General features: G+C 44.7%; 1 protein-coding gene across 1 annotated transcript; it reads right to left on the bottom strand.

The window, feature by feature from the left end:
• Positions 1-651: 651 nt before the first annotated feature.
• On the bottom strand, positions 652-7,070 carry LOC130474689 (alpha- and beta-fibrinogenase OhS1-like). Its single transcript, XM_056846387.1, has 5 exons — positions 7,019-7,070; positions 5,272-5,425; positions 3,474-3,733; positions 1,349-1,485; positions 652-822 (listed from the first exon to the last, which is right to left on the bottom strand). Exons 1-5 carry the CDS (start codon positions 7,068-7,070, stop codon positions 652-654), a joined length of 774 nt encoding a protein of 257 aa, XP_056702365.1.
• Between the last annotated feature and the right edge of the window lie 12,723 nt (positions 7,071-19,793).

The raw sequence follows: 19,793 nt of genomic DNA, 5'->3' as shown, positions 1-19,793 counted from the left end.
CTACCCAAAGAAGAAGAGTTGGTTTTTATATGCTGACTTTCCTCTTTAAGTAGAATCAAACTGGCTTCCAATCTCCTTCCCTTCCTCCCTACAGCAGATACCTTGTGAGGTAGGTGGGGCTGAGAGAGTTCGGAGCGAACTGTGACTAGCCTAAGGTCACCCATCTGGCTGCATGTGGAGGAGTGGGGAAACCAACCCGGTTCACCAGATCAGAGTCCGCCACTCGTGGAGAAGCAGAGAATCAAACTCGGTCCTCCAGATTAGAGTCCACTGTTCTTAACCACTATTGCTCTCAGGACCAGCAATCAAGAGTAACACCCTTGTATGCTATCCAGGAATAAGGAGGACAATAACTTTATTTTTGAAAGATTTCAGAGCCAGACATTCACCTAAAAGTTGTGATTCTAGCATAATGATTCAAGATTTCTAACACTCGGAAAAATCAATATCCAAGGATAACTGGGATGGGAGAAGGCAATGGAACGCATATCTATCTGGGAGTAGGTCCCATACAATTTAATGAGACTTACTAATGAGTAAATGTGCATAGAATCTGTTTACAAGATAGGGTCATTGAAAAAAAGGAAACCATTTCTGGAAGGTGCTTCCTCACGGATACGACTTAAAGAGATCTCTGCCAGTGTTCCATGCTTAAGACCTAGATCCACTGTCACTTCCGCCAATCTGTTCCTGGATCCAGCTGGCATATCGGCAGATTTTGGTGTAGACACCTGGCATGTTCTTCTGGCCGCAAGGGTTGCCCCCCAAAGACACAATGCCCTGAAGCTCATTGTTACAGATAAGCGGTCCGCCAGAGTCGCCCTGTTAAGAGAAGATTATGAAAGGTCTTGTTAGTGCATACGTTTTAATAGCAGATGGTGAAAGGAAAGAGATGCTCCTTCTTCCTTTGGTCTACCCAGTGTCTGCTGTCAAGAAGTGGCAGCTTTGCCCTGGAAGTACCCCTGTGGAATGTGCAAGTAGGAGGACCAAGGGCACATATAGGGATAGGGAACAAAATGGGCACATCTCCCCTAAGATATGTTCTCCTTCCTCCCCTAAGGTAGGCCCATAACTAGTGAACAAGCCCCCGTCTTTGCTGCTGGGAGAATCTAGGAGCTGGAAACTAATGCATGTGTGGGAAATTCAGACAAGCCTGTTTTGTATCAAACCTGGGGAAACTTATCCATCTGTACTATTACATGGAGGATTATAATCCCATTTATAGCTCAACCAGAATTCTGGCCTTGACGGAGAAATCATCTCACCAGGTAAGCATCTTGGCCTGGTTTGTCTTCCATTGTTTTATGAACACACCCAGCTTCCTGTGTAGAAGGGGAAACCTCCTTACCCCACATGAGTCTTTGCCTCCGTCAAGATCCCCAGCACAAAGGATATTCTCAGGCACGATGCATGGAAATTCATCCTTACACAACTGCGTTTCAAGGATCGAAATGTTGACGCAGTGAGGAACAGTGGGAAATGTTTCTGAAAAACCAAAGGCAGCCATGATTGTCTAGTACAGGGATCCTCAACTTTTTTGAATGTCTAGCCACCTTTGGATTTTTTTTAGTGTAATTTTTTTTACTTTTATAATATAAAACAAAACAAATACAATAATAACAAAAAACATAAAAAGAAAATACAAAAGAGTATCAGTTATAATTATACAAAGTTATAAAGTTCAACAAAGCAAAAATACCCTTTTGACCCTCCACCCACTTAAAAAGTGACCCATCACCTGACTTCTGCAGAAGTGTCTAAACAGTTTTGAAAGTTGTTAATAGTAATAATAGAAAAGTAAATAAACTTGTTTCTATAACTCACTAACTAAAATAGTAAAATCCATTTTTGCCAGTTTATCCCAATATGTGATGGCCTTTGCCCAAGTTTTTTTGAATTCTTCCATATCATTTCCATGTAGGAATTCTGTTAATTTGGCCATCCATAATTTCCCTCTCCAGTCACGAATTGAAGGTTTATTCACTTGCTTCCAAACTTTAGCTATTACAATTCTTGCAGCAGCAAAACTATATTGACAAATGACCCTATCATTACTACCCATTTTTTCTTGTAGGATTCCCAATAAACAGAATGCAGGTTTTCTTTTAACTCTCATATTAATCAAATTATTAGTTTCTATAATAACTTTTTTCCAAAAACTTTTAAATTTTTTACATATCCACCATGCATGCATAATCACCTTTGGAATTTTTGAGGAGGGAGGTGGTGAGTACCACCCTAAAATGGCTGCCATGGAAAATGGCTGCTGCAGAAGGCGGAGTTAAACAATACTTCACTGCAGAATAATCACTCAATGGGAATAAAAGAAAAGAAAAGCCCATGGGAGGGGGAAGAAAGAGAAAGGAGAATAAAAGAAAAAAAGCCTAAAGGGAAAATGCACCCTCACAAACGAAACATACTACTGGTCCCGATCCTATAGTGGTTGCAGCTGCTATTATGGTGGAAAATCCTTTCATTGTTCATTGACTGATTGATCAATTTGATTTATACCCTGCTTTCTATCCCCGGCCAAAGCTGGGCTCGGGGTGGCTAACATCATCAACAACATACAGTATAATAAAACAATTTACACAGGTTTAAAAATTCCAAATTATAACTGAGTTAAAACGAATGGTGCTCATCAAAGGCATAGTGGGCCTGAAGAAACAGTCAGGACCGCCGAAAATAAGCTGATAACAGCATAGGAAAGGGGCAGCCAAGAACCAACCCTACCTTACAGTGTCCCTGCTGACTTTCTGAAAAGCTCAGTGTGTGCCCTTGGGATCAACGTTGGAGAACCTTGGTCTAGTACAGGGGTGTCGAATTCATTTGTTAGGAGGGCCGGATATGACTTAAATGTCACTGGGTTGGGCCGGGCAATGTGTACCAAATTAAATAAATAAATAAATGCCATAATATAATGCCAGGTGCCCGGGGCGGGGAGGTGCCTCCCTTGGCTTGCAAGCCTGCTATGGACTTGCCAGTCCAAATCGGGACCAGGGAGTGGGGTGGCTGAGACAATCTAATTATATGCTTTAGAAATGGGTTTTTAATACTGCACCCAATGAACCCCCCTGCAGCAAAGCAAAACACTGACAACGTCAAAAGAATCAGTAATCCAGCAATTACTTGGCACATGCGCTCATATCAAAGTGAGCTTCAGAGTTTTGTGACCCTGCCATGGGAGACCACAGGGGTCACCAGCGTAACCCCGTCGTCCTGCCAGTGCCAAATCAAAGCGTGATACGGTATCGGGGAATTGCTGGAGTTGGCGTGCACTATGCATCGGATCCAGTCAACTTTGCTCACTCTCACTCAATTCCCTTCCTCCTGACTATAACCCCCGTTCCACGCGGCTTTTGTCCATGCAGCTTCCATGATCCCCAGCATAGACTTGTTGGTGGACAAAAGGGGACCCCCTCCTCCCTTTTTCCTCAATGTAAGGCCAAGTTGGAGTGAACCCCGGGACTCACCGTCAGGACTTGTGATTGCACCCCAACCCATCACAGTGCAGGTGGTTCCCACAGGGGGACAGATCGTGGCCAAATTGATGGGGGCTACCCAGTCTGTAAGGACAGCGGCTTCATTCAGTTCGATCAGCATGATGTCGTCTTTGCATTCACATTCACAATTGCTGTTGTTGTTGTATAAAATAGTTCTTTTGCTTGTCCTCATCTGCTCGTGGCCAGATGCTTCCAAGTCGTGCTCTCCGAGCCTGATCACAATATCACCGCTAGAAGAAAAACCAGCAGAGATATTAAGGAAGTCCCTCAAAGGAAAGCCCTCGATTGGCCACCTGATTTTGGAATGGACGACTGACTGGGCCTCTGGCCTATTGGAGATAGCTAAGAGCCAAACATGCCCCCATGTCTCCCCCTAAAGCACTGGTTCCCAACCGGAGGTCCGCGGACCCCCAGGGGTCCGCGAGAACTAAATTAAGGTCCGCGAGAACTAAATTAAGGTCCGCGAAACAAAATTATAAACCCATAATAAATTAATATTTTCAATTAAAAGTTCTCTATTATAAAAATATATTCAAATATTATTCTAAGTTTAATGTTTAACTAACAGTTATGATTAAAGTTTATTTTCAAATTTTCGGAATTTTTAGTTTGAACCTTGGGGTCCCTGCACCGAACAAAAAAGTCCTAGTGCTCCCTGGTCAAAAAAAGGTTGGGAACCACTGCCCTAAAGGCAGGAAACGAGAAGTGCTGGAAAGACGGCAGCTTGGTCTCTGTGGCCTATTAGACTGGGCTGTGCATTTAATTAACGAATAAAGCAAGTCCACTACGGCAATTAGTACCACTTGATATTTTCCCAGTGTGAAAGGATCTGGATTCACAGGCCACTTAACCTTTGCTGCTGAATTTATGACTTCAACGATGCCACGCATAGGGTTGCCAGGTCCCTCTTTACCATCGGCAGGAGGTTTTGGGGGCGGAACCTGAGAAGGGAGGAGTTTGGGGAGGGGAGGGGCTTCAACGCCATAGAGTCCAATGGCCCAAAGCGGCCACTTTCTCCAGGTGAACTGATCTTTATCGGCTGGAGATCAGTTGTAATAGCAGAAGATCTCCAGCTAGTACCTGGAGGTTGGCACCCCTAGCCACAAATCATGTGACAAATTGTCATTGGATGCTGCTTGGCACCCCAGGAGCTTTGAGGGCAGGGCAAGAGGCGGGCATAGGGTTGCCATCCTCCAGGTACTAGCTGGAGATCTCCTGCTATTACAACTGATCTCCAGCCGAAAGAGATCAGTTCACCTGGAGAAAATGGCCACTTTGGTAATTGGACTCTATGGCATTGAAGTCCCTCCCCAAACCACACCCGCCTCAGGCTCCGCACCAAAAACCTCCCACCAGTGGCAAAGAGGGACCTGGCAACCCTAGGCGGACATGATGTCATACAATGCATCAACCAATTGTGCAGCATGTCAATATGGGGTTACCATACAATTTTCAGAGCATCAGCTGACCAGCTGATGTCACATCTGGGTGTTCACCCGGACGTGATGTCAACGCATTGCCCGGTGTAATTTCTTCCTGCCGCCATTTGTCCTGCTTGCCGAGATGGAAAGTCAGGTGGGAGGGCCAGGCCACCAGAAGATTGCCGGCCAGAATGGCCCAAATGGGATGATTGTTGGAAAAATTAGAGCTGAACTTATGGGACCACTTCGGACCCCATACTGTGCTCACCAGAAATATAGCCATGGATGTGAAAGAGGATTCTAAACAGGTCCTGTCTCTTTTATCCCCCTTGCCCATCACCCCTTACCTCTTACAGCAGTGAGCTGCAGTGAGCACCCAATTTAAGTTGATCAGTATTCCAGAGCAATAAGGCTCTGTTAAACTGAACAGCAGCACAAGAAAGGGATGCTCACACTCATTACATTCATGGCCTCCAATGATCCGATCACGGTGCGGAGATACTGCAACATAAACAGGGAAAGGCTTTGAGATGGGTATCGAAGCACTGGGAAAATAGCAGCACCTGCCAATCACTCTGCAAAATAACTAGCACCTCTCTTTTGTTGTCTGCTATAAGACGGGCTGAAAGATACAGCATCCATGGGCTTCCTGGGAGTTCTGAGTATTTAAGAAGAAGAAGAAGAGTTGGTTTTTATAGGCCGACTTTCTCTGCCACTTAAGGAAGAATCAAATCGGCTTACAATCACCTTCCCTTCCCCTCCCCACAACAGACACCCTGTGACGTAGGTGGGGCTGAGAGAGCGTGACTTGCCCAAGGTCACCCAGCCGGCTTCATGTGTAGGAGTGGGGAAACGAATCCAGTTCACCAGATTAGCCTCCGCCGCTCATGTGGAGGAGTGGGGAATCAAACCTGGTTCTCCAGATCAGACTCCACCGCTCCAAACCACTGTTCTTAACCACTACACCACGCTGGCTCTCCCAGAGAACCGAATAATGTATTATCTGCATTTCAGTAATGAGAATGATGCTCAAACTCCTTCATTTAATTCTGATTTAGGACACATGCAGGCTTTGCAAAGACTGAAATGTGGGGTTTTTCTTTTTTTTCCAAACAGAAAAAAAAACAAAGGGGGAAAACTTTAAATCCAGCAACTAAATAAAGTTTAAAAAGGAAAAAAAAAGATATACATAGGGTAGAGACAAAAATATAACCACAATGGTGGTGGATCTACACATAGGTTTCTAGAGAGCCAGCGTGGCATAGTGGTTAAGAGCAATGGACTCTAATCTGTTGAACCAGGTTGGTTTCCCCATTCTTCCACATGCAGCCTGCTGGGTGACCTTGGGCTAGTCACAGTTCTCTTTGACTCACCTACCTCACAAGATGCCTGTTATGGGGAGGGGAAGGGAAGGAGATTGTAAACCGGTTCGATTCTCCTTAAAAGGTAGAGAAAGTCAGCATATAAAGACCAACTCTCCTTCTTTTTCCTCTATAAATGGTTTCCAAATATCTAAAACCAAGTCCTTACACCATGCAGTCCAACACTGATAGCGTTCTAAGGACCTCAATCAGTTGATTTACCGGAGGAGAGCTTTTATCTTTCCAATGTTATCATACGAGTCTTTCAGCTGCAGTTAGGGTCCATTTTATTGACCATCCGTTGGCCTCCAAGAGACAGGCACGTAGTTTAAAAGCAACCTCAAAACTCAACCAACATTCTAATACAAAACTGATATAAGTAATAACTTCTTCCCAGAAAAATCAAATGACAAAAAGATAAATGTTACAGGATCAGGAACATGCACACTGGACTCTCATTTGGAAATTCTCCAGAGCCCTTGTCTATGCTACACTGATTCTCTCCTCCTGTCCCTCAAATGTTGCATGATCTGCACCCAGATACTAAAAAAGAAGAGGTGGGGAGAGAATTGGAATAAGAGACGCACTCTTCCATGGCATTTGCTGTTTGCACATATGGGTACTACACATGCCCAATTATTCAACTTTAAACTCCCCAATACAGTGGGAGACAGAGAACTAAATGATGTATACCCCCCCCTTTCTGGACTTGAGAATCACATCGGCGCCTTACCGTATGGTAACAGCAGCACCAGGAAGATGCCCAGCAATCGGGTGAGTTCCATAGCAGCAGCTTTACCCAGTGGTGTGTCTGTGCATGCAGCTGGTGAACTAGTCCAGCGATTAACCAAACATGATAAAAAAAAAACCAGTTCAGCGCTGTTTGACTTTCACACAAAGGTCAGTGCACAGGTGTCTGGAAGGTTCCAGATTCTCACCGTCCCTCAGCCAGGCAGGTATGAGCAGAAAGATTGGGTTTGGTTGGTCATTTGAACAGAAACAGACATTTTCTCCTACAAGGAGAAAATAGAGGTGTTCATGCAATGTGACTAATGGTACCTACGGGGGAAGAAGAAGAAGAGTTGGTTTTTAGATGCCGACTTTTTCTACCACTTAAGGCAGAATCAAACCGGCTTACAATCACCTTCCCTTCCCCTCCCCACAACAGACACCCTGTGAGGTAGGGGAGGCTGAGAGAACAGTGACTAGCCCAAAGTTACCCAGCTGGCTTCGTGTGCAGGAGTGGGGAAACGAACCTAGTTCAGCAGATTAGCGTCCGCTGCTCATGTGGAGGAGTGGGGAATCCAACCTGGTTCTCCAGATCAGACTCCCCCACTACAAACCGCTGCTCCTAGCCACTATGCCACGCTGGCTCTTGAACAGGGTTGCCAACCCTAGGTTGGGAAATTCTTGGAGATTTGGGGGTAGAGCCTGGAGAGGGCCTACAAAGCAGATCTCTGTAGTTTGGAGATCAGTTCTAATTCCAGGAGGTTTCCAGGCCCCACCTGAAGGTTATAACTAAACCAAAACCCGGCCCCACCTGAAAGTTTCAACTAAACCAAAACAACACCAGGCTAGGGCATCAAGGAATTTAACAAATATTTATATAACAACAGGCATAGGTAACCTATAACTTACTAGGAGATATAAATCACTTAAATATACAGAGAAAAAACCAACCAAACCCCACCACGAGGTATGGGAATGAAAGCAAAAGTCCAATAGGATGCCAGCATTCCATGGGAGGATATCAAATCCACAGGAGATCAATTGAGTCGGTCGTTCCAGATACTGTATAAAGTCCCATTTCCGCCAAAGGCTTCATCAGTCATTGATCCCTTCTCACCGTCAGCAGTCTGCTTTTGAACAAGTAGCTCCCTTAGCGTATCCAGTGTCTTTCTTTTTCACGTACAGCACTTTCTGTGTCAATTTTCATCCTGGTGAACTGGATTTGTGTCTCCTCTCCTACACAAGAAGCCAGCTGGGTGACCTTGGGATAGTCACAGCTCTTTCAGCCCCACCTACACCACAGGGTGTCTGTTGTGGGGAGGGGAAGGTGATTGTAAGCCGGTTTGAGTCTCCCTTAAGTGGTAGAGAAAGTCTTCTTCTATTGGACTTTTGCTTTCATTCCTATACCTCGTGGTGGGGTTTGGTTTGTTGTTTCTCTGTATAATTAAGTGGTTTATATCTCCTAGTAAGTTATAGGTTATCTATGCCTGTTGTTATATAAATATATTGTTAAATTCCTTGATTCCTTAGCCTGGTGGTGTTTTGGTTTAGTTATATATTGCATGTTACCCACCTGAAGGTTGGCAGCTCTAACCCTGAAGGACAATTAGAAGCTTCAATCAGCACACAATGCATATTAAAAGTATTGCTTTTACATGGATAGTCCAGGCCAGCCCGATCTCGTCTTATCTCGGAAGTACTTGGATGGGAGATCACCAAGGAAGTCCTGGGTTGCTATGCCGAGGCAGGCAATGGGAAATCGTGTCTGAACATCTCTTGACTCGAAAACACTACAGGGTTGCTATGAATCGGCTGCGACATTACACCCCGTTCCACCACCACCATTAACGGTATTAAAGAGCAGATTTTGAGATAATCTGATCTTTAACAGGGTCCTCCACATAGAGTCATAGAGAGAGAGAAATCACTGGCTGAGATATGTACCACACACACACAGCATACTGTTTTTCTTGAAAACAATAAATTTATAATAATAAATGTGCAAAACACCTAGTCTAACATGGTATCTGGTCATTTGGACATCCTGCTTCTTTTAGCAATCTATAGAGTTTAAATCCTATAAGTCTCACCACATTGAAGAAGACAGGTTCACCCCATAAAGCCAGCTGAAGATGCAGATACACCTGGGGAGAGGCAAAAGAGCTGGATGCAAATTCAATGGATATGAACCCCTCCAAATCAAATCAACTGTTTGGTGATCGGGTATTCATAAAATGTAGTCGACAGCCCCGGAGTAGTCTTCATGCAGAGTCTCCAGAGGATATAATCTTGGGCCTAAAGGGTAAACACTGGTAGAAATCATTTCCAGATGTTATATAGTGATACCCAAGAGACACAAAAATCCCCTAAAAGTCACAAGATAACAATGACTAACAGACGCATGATGTTCTGGTTAGAGATGCCACAGCTGATACAATCCATGATGCCAAACGACAACCCAAATTCTCAACTCTTTACAACTAGAATCTCCTGCAGGACTTCATAATTTTGGATTAAAAAAATGTTTAGCAGCGTATTGGAGGACATCAAATATTCTGCCAAGTTTAGATTTTTTTAAAAGGGGGCAATTGCTACAATAACTTAACTGAAGTTATAAGGGAAATAGCTCAGATAAAAAGATGTATGTATGTATTTAGATTTTTAACCCACCCTCAATCCCCAGCCAAGGCCAGGCTCAGGGCGGCTAACAACAATGTTAATACAATAAAATCCAGTAAAATACTATAAAATCACAATATAAACTATTTATCAAATAAGTTTATTGGGACAATGGTCACTACAGGAACTGATGTAATTTATACATGGCCTTTCTTCCCAGTGGAGACCCCAAGCAGTTTACATCATTCCCCTTGCTCCATTTAATCCTTACAAGAACCCTGTGAGTTAGGTTAGGGTCAGAGTGTGTGCCTGGCCCAAGGCCACCCAATAAGCGTCCATGGCAGTGTAGGGATTTTAACCTGGGTCTCCCAGATCCTAGTCTGACATGCCAGCCACTGTACCACGCTGTTTCTCTGTAAAACAGTGCTCGTCTAGTGAAACCCCAACAACAGTTTCCTGGGAGTAAGCCCCACTGAGTAGAGTAGACTTGGGACTGTGTGTGTGTAAAGTGCCGTCAAGTCGCAGCCGACTTATGGCAACCCCTTTTGGGGGTTTTCATGGCAAGAGACTAACAGAGGTGGTTTGCCAGTGCCTTCCTCTGCACAGCAACCCTGGTATTCCTTGGTAGTCTCCCATCCAAATACTAACCAGGGCTCACCCTGCTTAGCTTCTGAGATCTGAAGAGATCAGGCTAGCCTGGGCCATCCAGGTCAGGGCAAACTTGGGACTAATCCTGCTTAAAATTGCAGTGTTATTGTAACTGCATGGTATTTTGGTATGGGATGGGGTTAGGGTTGCCAACCTCCAGGTACTGCAGAAAAACTCCAGCACTCAGCTCTAAATGCAAAGAAACATTGTTGACTCAAAGAACACTAAAACAGTTGTGCAATACATACATAGCACACAATACACTTTTATGACCACATTATCAACATTTCAACATGTTCTGACAGAAGTTGCATCCTGTTGGGGCGCTCCAAGAGACAGATTGATGAAGGTCACTTTTGGCTGATGAAGCCACGTTTCGTGGCGAAAAATGTCATAGAATCTCAAGAGATGTTTCTCTGTACTGCAGCCGTCCACCTGGCTTCTAAGTAGGGTTGCCAGGTCCCTCTTCGCCACCAGTGGGAGGTTTTTGGTGGAGCCTGAAGAGGGCGGGGTTTGGGGAGGAAAGGGACTTCAAGGCCATAGAGTCCAATTGCCAAAGTGGCCATTTTTCTCCAGGTGATCTGATCTCTATCATCTGGAGATCAGTTGAATTAGCAGGAGATCTCCTGCTACTACCTGGCGGTTGGCAACTCTACTTCTAAGGACTTTCTCCGTTTGTAGTTATTTTGATTTATTGCGGACTCCTCACAGCTCAGTCGTATAAGTGCCTGCTTGTACTGCAACCTTCTGCCTTACTCTCAAGGAATTTTCCCTTTGAAGTTATCTTGATTTATTGCGGACCCGTAACATCTCAGTCATAAAAGTCATTACGACCTGAAGAGTCATTACGACCTAATAAGGAATGGACTTCCTCCTATTTTGACACTGGGATAACTTGTACATATATAGTTGCACTTATTGTGTACTGATATTTTGTATTGTGTGTTATGTATGTATTGCATGACTGTTTTAGTGTTCTTTGAGTCAACAATGTTTGTTTGCATTTAGACCCGAGTCCTGGAGTTTTTCGGCATCTTACCCTGTACAGTACTGGTGATTTATTTTGTGTTTAACCTCCAGGTACTAGCTGGAGATCTCCCGCTACTACAACTGATCTCCAGCCGATAGAGATCAGTTTGTATGTAATAATAATAAAAAAAGAAATAGGCTGGTTGCAAAATAAAAATGTTTTGTGTAAATGTAGCAATATCAATACAACAACAAAAATCAAAGAGTTAACAGGCAAGTTGTGAATTGTATATAAAAGGTCAAAAAAACGTTGTGGTCGAATGAACAAGCAAGAAGCACATGTTTACGCTTTCTATTTTACTGTGGTAAAAGACAAATGAGTTAAACATTCTTTTTTTTTGTTTGTCTATATTTTAATTTAAAAATTTTCAGCTTGTTTTCATTAAACAGAACTCAGCCTTACAAGTTCACCTGGAGAAAAGGACCGCTTTGGCAATTGGACTCTATGGCACTGAAGTCCCTCCCCTCCCCAAACCCCACCCTCCCCAAGCTCTGCTCCCAAAACCTCCCGTTGGTGGCAAAGAGGGACCTGGCAACCCTATATGGGATACATATTATTATGTCACATGGGCGATACACAAGGCAGCAGAGTTACTACAACATTGCTTTATTGTGGTTACAGCTGGCTAGCTCAGTACGCACCGCGCTTATATGCTCGCTCAGCCCCGCAGGCCACACCCCCAGTATTCTATTGGGCGGCTACAGCCGTTGCAGCCAATGAGAACACACAAGCACTCGAGTCTGTGATTGGACAGTTGCAGTCTTACAGCCAATACGAACTCGCAGCTCAGGAGCCTGGAGAAACTCCAAGCTCAGTACAGATGCTGCTTTCCGCTGCATACATAACAATATAGTTGTATATAGTTGTATATAGTTGTACAACTATACACATATAGTTAAATAAATACTTTTCTGTACGTCTTCATCTTCTTCTGTTTGTTTCACACTACTTCAAGTTTTCTTGCGACAGGATCATTAGTTCCTAGGGTTGCCAACCCCCAGGTAATCAATCAATCAAAATGAACACCTCTGTACCGTTACCTAAGGTTAGAAAATAAGTACAGAAACAAGCTAATGACAATGCATGATAACAATAGTGTATTGAATGTAACAAAGTGCTACAAAGCCAGACAAATACACGCAGTAAAAATCTTTCTTAATCCTGGTACAGTAACGATCAATCCAAGGTCGATGTCTTCAAATGAAGAAAGGTAGAAAGGGATACAATCGTTTCAATTCTTCCTCAGTCCCGTTTAAATATTGGTGTCAAAACATGTACTTATTTCAATATAAGCTTCTGTAGCTACAATAACTTTCATAGAATTCTTAGCCGTTCCCCTTTAGGGATAAGAGTAGCAACCATACATATCATGGGTGAGAAGTTGTTTTAGGTTGCTTACAGACAGCCGGCTAACCTAAAACAACTTCTCACCCATGATGATAAACTACTTAACAAGAACATGGACTCTGGCACCAAGGCCTGCAACAAACCAAGGTGCCAACTTTGCCCTCATATAGATTCTAGGAACACCATCTCTGGACCCACCAATGTCAGCCATACTATCTCAGGTTCATATTCCTGCTCATCTTCTAATGTGATTTATGCCATCACATGCCAGCAATACCCTTCCACAATCTACATTGGACAAACAGGTCCGTCTCTTAGACAAAGATTAAATGGACATAAGTCTGACATCAGAAACCACAATATTCAAAAACCAGTGGGTGAACATTTCAACCTTCCAGGACATTCTGTTGCAGATTTAAGAGTAGCAGTTCTCTTACAAAGGAATTTTAAAGGGAGATTGGAAAGAGAAACTGCTGAATTACAGTTGATATTCAAACTAAAGTCAATGCATTTACCTGGGCTGAATAAAGACCTTGCGTTCATGGCCCATTACCAATGCTGATTTCTCCACACCCATCTCTCCCCTGGACATCACAGACTCTTCTGCATATCACACCTAATCCCATCAAGCCTGCTATTCACATTTACATACTGTTCCTCTACTTAAAGACCAATGGATTCACATTCTAGCTGTATCTGAAGAAGTGAGCTGTGGCTCACGAAAGCTCATACCCTACCAGAAAATATTTTTGTTAGTCTTTAAGGTACTACTGGACTCTTGCCCTTTTTGTTACTTTCAGTTATATTAATGTTTAGAGAAATAACTTGCTGCAAGCAGCCCATATCGCAGAGATTTCGTCCTTCCAGGTTGAAGTTCTCTTTAAAACCAGGTTGGTGGTGGAAAGTGCTGTCAAGTTGCAACCAGCTTGAGTGACTCCGTAGGGTTTTCAAGGCAAAACACGACCAGAGGTTGTTTGCCATTGCCTGCCTCTGCATGGCATCCCTAGACTTCCTTGTTGGTCTGGTCTCCATCCAAGAAAAAGAAGAAGAGTTGGTTTTTATATGCTGACTTTCTCTACCTTTTAAAGAGAATCAGGTTGAATTACAATCTCCTTCCCTTCCTCTCCCCACAACAGATACCTTGTGAGGTAGGTGGGGCTGAGAGAGTGACAGACAGACAGATTTATTGATACAGCATTAGCCAGTAAAAACACATGTCATTTATACAAAAGGTAAAGGGCTGAGAGAGATCAGGGAGAACTGTGACGAACCCAAGGTAAGATTGCCAATCTTCAGGTACTAGCTGGAGATCTCCTGTTATTACAACTGATCTTACCTGGAGAAAATGGATGCTTTGGCAATTGGACTCTATGGCCTTGAAGTCCCTCCCCTCCCCAAACCCTCCCCTCCCCAGGCTTAGGGTTGCCAACCACCAGGTACTAGCTGGAGATCTCCTGCTATTACAACTGATCTCCAGCCAATAGAGATCAGTTTCCCCTGGAGAAAGTGGCCACCGGCAATTGGACTCTGGTATTGAAGTCCCTCCCCTCCCCAAACTCTGCCTTCCTCATGCTCCGCCTTAAAAACCTCCTGCTGGTGGCAAAGAGGGACCTGACAACCCTAGCCCAAGGTCACCCTGCTGGCTTGATGTGTAGGTTCTGCAGATTAGAGGCCACCGCTCTTAACCACTACACCAAGTGCTAACCAGAGCCGACCCTGCTTAGCTTCTGAGATCTGATGAGTTCGAGCTAGCCTAGGCCATCCAGGGCAATACTACCTCTTAGAAATCTGGTCTAATACCCCCTCCACGTGGTCTGCCTGCCTATACATATTATCTAACAACTCCTCGTCTCTGTAGAGCTTTTTGCTTGGCTAGATTGAATGCTAACCCTTCTATGGTAATGCAGGGCAGAATTCTGAATATACCATACTCAGACAGGATCTGCCCTTGCTCTTCTGGCTCTATTGACTCATTAGCCCATGCCCTTTTGGAATGCCGCTTTTACAAGGAACTTCGATCGCACTATATTTCCCCCCTTTTAATATACAAATCCAATGCCTCTGTGACTGACATAATGCCTTTTTTACTAAGTGATAGGGACCCCAAGGCTACATTGTCAGTGGCAAGATTTGTTTCAGTCCTTATATCCCTCCAACAGTAGATATATGCTGCTCAAGATCAATTGATCAAGGAGCTTCTAAGGGATAAAAGGGGAAAGGAAAGGAAAGAAATCTGGTCTTTATTACCATTAACGCTGAACATTCTGTGCTAAGTGAAGCTATGATCTTTGCGGGCAGTGCCCATAGATAGCATTAGTCACATCCTGCATGCATTTCTGCTTTCTCCTTCTAGAAGGCACTGGCCTTGCTTCCGTCCAGATGGATAGCCTGCTCCGTTTATCTCTCCCCTAGGCCACCCGGCTAAGCCAGATGTGGGAGGGTGAGAAGCTGGTACCTTCTGGACACCTGTGCACTGACCTTAGTGTGTAAACAAAACAGAAGTGACCACAAGTGCTGGGCCATTATTTTTTCCCATCACATTGGTTAATGGCTGATCTTGTTGGTTACCTATATGTAGAGAACACACTACCAGGCAAACATGCTGCTGTGGAGCTCATCAGCTTGCTGGGGTTTTTCCTGTTTATGGCGATGTGAACCTGCTCCTGAGAAGTAGGGTTGCCAGCCTCCAGGTAATAGCTGGAGATCTCCTGCTATTACAACTGATCTCCAGCTGATAGAGATCAGATCAAAATCTCCAGGAATTTCTCAGTGCAGAATTGGCAACCCTAAATTAAATGCCCTAAATGAGTGTGGATGCCTAATGGTTAAGCAGTGTGTGTGTGTGATGGGGGGAGGGGAACTTGGGAAGGCCCTCTGAAAACACTCAAAGGCACTCTTATCTTTATTATGATATGATTTATTAATATGATTTCTGGCACTGGAAACACACTTCTGATTAAATCCTGCAGAATCCTAGCTCAAATTAAGTCCTATCAGGTACTGGGAAAAGAGCATCTCTCCGCTGCCGGTGAACAAGAAACGATGGATTTTGTAAATTGCGATTCAAAATTCCAAAGTGGTTTAGGGTCTCCTAAAAAAAAAAAAAAAAAACGAGAAAATATAAATATAACATCCATGCAGCCACAGTCCTCCACGGCGAACTTGCTTAAGGAACTTCCCCACTTTACAAAGGCGATGGAAGCCAATCTAGGATGGTGTTTATCTCACCATGGAGATTTAAAAAAAAAGAAAAAGGAAAGAGCGGCGCATCGCCAGAGACAATGGGAAGTCACGATCGAGTAATTAGGGAAACTAATAATTTGATTAATGGTAGAGTAAAAAAGAAAACCTGCATTTTGTCTATTGGGAATTCCACAAAAAATATGTCTAATAATGATAGGGTTATTTGTCAATATAGTTTTGCTGCTGCAATAATTGTAATAGCTAAAGTTTGGAAGCAAGTGAATAAACCTTCCATTTGTGACTGGAGAAATTATGGATGTATATGAGCATGGCCAAACTAACCGAATTCCTACATGGAAAAGATATGGAAGAATTTTAAAAAACTTGGGCAAAGGCCGCCATATATTGGGATAAACTGGCAAAAATGGATTTTACTACTTTAATTAGTGAGTTATAGAAACTTAATATTTTCATAATTTACTATTAATGGATATTTTTAAAACTGTTAAGACACTTCTTCGGAAGTCGGGTGATGGGTCACTTTTTTAAGGTGGGTGGTGGGTCGAAGGGGTATCTTTTTGGTTTTCCTAATTATGTAACTACGAATGTATGAATAAGAATATATAGATACTCCTTTGTATTTTTTTATGTTGATTTTCTTTTTATTGCATGTGTTTTTTTTTTGGTTTTTTTTGTGTTGTTATAAAAATTAATAAAAAATTATTTAAAACAAACAAACAAGGAAGTCACGATCGATCGCCCGGCGTCCTCCTGGGACGCTCTGGCCCTTGGAACCTCCATGGGTAGCCTTTCCCGCTAGGCTTTGCCTAGGGGGGAAGCGGTCGCGCGAGAAACCGGAAGTGCCTGCCACGGGGCGCGCCCGCCTCTTCCGGCGCCGCTCTCTCCCCCGGTGTCGCTGGATCCGGTCTGTCCGCGGCCGCTCCCTGGGTGAAAGGTGACTTTGAGGCCGACGCTCGACGACCGCCGCCGCGGTGAGGGGAGGGCAGGCCTGGGGGCGAGGGCAAGGGGGCCGCGGGGCTTCTGGCGGGGCCTCCTACGTGTCAGTCCTCTCGCAGTCTGTGCGACCGGCTCTGAGCCCCGGAACCTGCTTTGGACTGCCGGGACTCAGCCCCGGGACGAGCCGGGGGGGGGGGGCAGCTTCCTGGTGGTGCCGGTGGCAGCCAACGATATAAGTGGCGTTTTGCTGGGATGGCGTAAGCATTGTCGAGTGGCTTACCTTACAGGGCTGGTGTAAGCATTCTAGTAGTGGAGAGCAGTGATAATGTGGGTGGCCTGCCTTGCAGGGCTGGTGTGAGCTTTCCCATAGGCGAGTGGTGGTGACCATAGGAGTGGCCTGCCTTACAGGGCTGGTGCATGCATTCTCACAGGCAGATAGCGGAGTCAGTGTGAGTGGCCTACCTTACAGGGCTGGTACCTGCATTTCCATAGGCAGATAGCGGCAACAGTGTGAATGGCCTACTTTCCAGGGCTGGTGCATACATTCTCATAGATAATGGCAACTGTGAATGGCCTACCTTACAGGGCTGGTGCATGCATTCTTATAGGCACATTGCAGCGACAGTGTGAATGGCCTACCTTTCAGGGCTGGTGCATGCATTCTAATAGTGGATATCAGTTATAATGTGGGTGGCCTACCTTGCAGGGCTGGTGTTAGCTTTCCCATAGGTGAGTGGTGGTGACAATAGGAGTGGCCTGCCTTACAGGGCTGGTGCATGCATTCTCACAGGCAGATAGCGGAGACAGTGTGAATGGCCTACCTTACAGGGCTGGTGCATGCATTCTCATAGGCACATTGCAGCGACAGTGTGAATGGCCTACCTTACAGGGCTGGTGCATGCATTTCCATAGGCAGATAGCAGCAACAGTGCGAATGGCCTACTTTCCAGGGCTGGTGCATACATTCTCATAGATAATGGCAACTGTGAATGGCCTACCTTACAGGGCTGGTGCATGCATTCTCATAGGCACATTGCAGCGACAGTGTGAATGGCCTACCTTTCAGGGCTGGTGCATGCATTCTGATAGGATCATGGGTGTGACAATTTGAGTGGCCTGCTTTCCAGGGTCTGATCCAGCATAGCTCTTCTTATGTTCATTGTTGAGCCCCAGGACTTCTCTCCTCAGAGGTGCAGCCTTCTCCTACATCCTAACATGCTTTGACAATGTGGCAGGATTGAACCCTATAATGACTGGTGCTGATAACAAAATTCATACGTAAGGGCTTCTAAGGCAAGTGTTTTCTGCATCCGGGAAAGGAACTGTCACTCATATGCAAAGGAGTTGAGGTACTTTGTAGCTGGGATGGAGCAAAATTCCTGGATACTACACTGTATGGCATCCTTCAGTTCAGGCTGTTTCTGCTGCAGTATTCTCATCATTACCCACAACATGGGTTGGCTGTGTTTCAGACCAGTGCGTGTGATGCTGACTGGATTCCTGGTAAAGGGTGGTGGTGGTAGCTGTCATAATAATAGTAATAATTGTATAGCACTTTTCCATGTCCAAACCATGTCGTGTACATAATCACAATAATGCTAACATCAGCCCTGTGAGATAGTCCAGCATTATCCTCAGGTTACTGGGTGACACAGACAGACCGTAGAATCATGGGAGTCGGAAGGGGCCATACAGGCCTTCTAATGCAACCCCCTGTTCAATGCAGCATCAGCTTGCCTGGGACCGCCCAGTGAGCTTGTGAATTTCGGACTATTTATGTATTTAATTATTTTTGCGATCTGTAGCCCACCCTCCCCAGCCGAACCCAGGCTCAGAGTGAGTAACATCATTTAAAAGACATCAATATAATCAATAGTAAAATTAACCATAAATTCTAAATTTAAAACAATAAAATCCCAATTAAAATCCAGATGGCGCCTAAATACCACTCATTGCCAGTGATAGGCAGCAGGTTACCCCTCAGTTGGCATAAAACAATATAAAAGGAGGGGGTAGGGAGGCCAGCAAGATGACATTCGCAGCTGTCCGCAACCATAGGCCTGGCGGGATAACTCTGTCTTGCAGGCCCTGTGGAACTCTTTAAGGCCCTCAAGGCCCTGATGTCACCAGACAGCATTCCACTAGCCAAAAAGGGCCAAAAAGGCACTGGCTCTTAGCGAGGACAGCCAAGCACTCTTAGGGCCAGGGACCACCAGTAGATTATTATCAGATGATCGTAGAGATCTTTGGGGGGGTATACCAGGAGAGGCGGTCCCGAAGATACGAAGGTCCCAGGCAGTGTAAGGCTTTAAAGGTCAAAACCAGCACCTTGAACCTGATCCGATACTCCAGCTGGAGCCAGTGCAGTTGGCGGAGTAACCTGTTTGTTCTTTCAATCCTTGTAATACACCAGCAATCATATTTATGTATCCTTAATTTTTGGTTGGTAACATGGCACCATTTTGCGAAAAGGGAGAAAGGGCAAGCCCTAAACCCTGAACTAAATCCTGTGAAATAAGGATGTTGAACTCATTTGTTACGAGGGCCGGATATGATATAAATGTCACTTGGTCAGGCCGGGCCATGCCTCACCAGCCCGGAATGGGGGGGTGGGGGGCTTCCTCAGCTGGCTGGTAGCCAGATAAGAGCTCTCAAGGGGCCGGATCCAGCCCATGGGCTGTATGTTTGACATCCCTGGTTTATACCTTCAGTGTCTGAGTATTGAAGCCTTCTTTTAGAGTGGAGATTTAATGTTGCAGGTGAGAGATACCAATTGTTATGGTGATGTATTTCTTAGTTGACTAAGTGGTTTGTGCATCTGTGTTGGTACTGGCTTCTTAGTTGCAGTGTACCTCTTTCAGATTGGACCGTTCTGCCATCCAGTTACCAAAACATGGCCCAGGAATATAACTACCATTGGGAAACAATCCCTTAGGGAAGGGCTGTGCCCTCCTCTGAGGGCTGTGCTACAAAGGTCTTGTTCATTTGCTTCTTA

This window comes from Euleptes europaea, chromosome 3, assembly GCF_029931775.1.
Source record: "Euleptes europaea isolate rEulEur1 chromosome 3, rEulEur1.hap1, whole genome shotgun sequence".
Classification (NCBI taxonomy): Eukaryota; Metazoa; Chordata; class Lepidosauria; order Squamata; family Sphaerodactylidae; genus Euleptes; species Euleptes europaea.
Note: the sequence above shows the minus strand (reverse complement) of the source record. Positions and strands in the feature narration are given on the sequence as shown.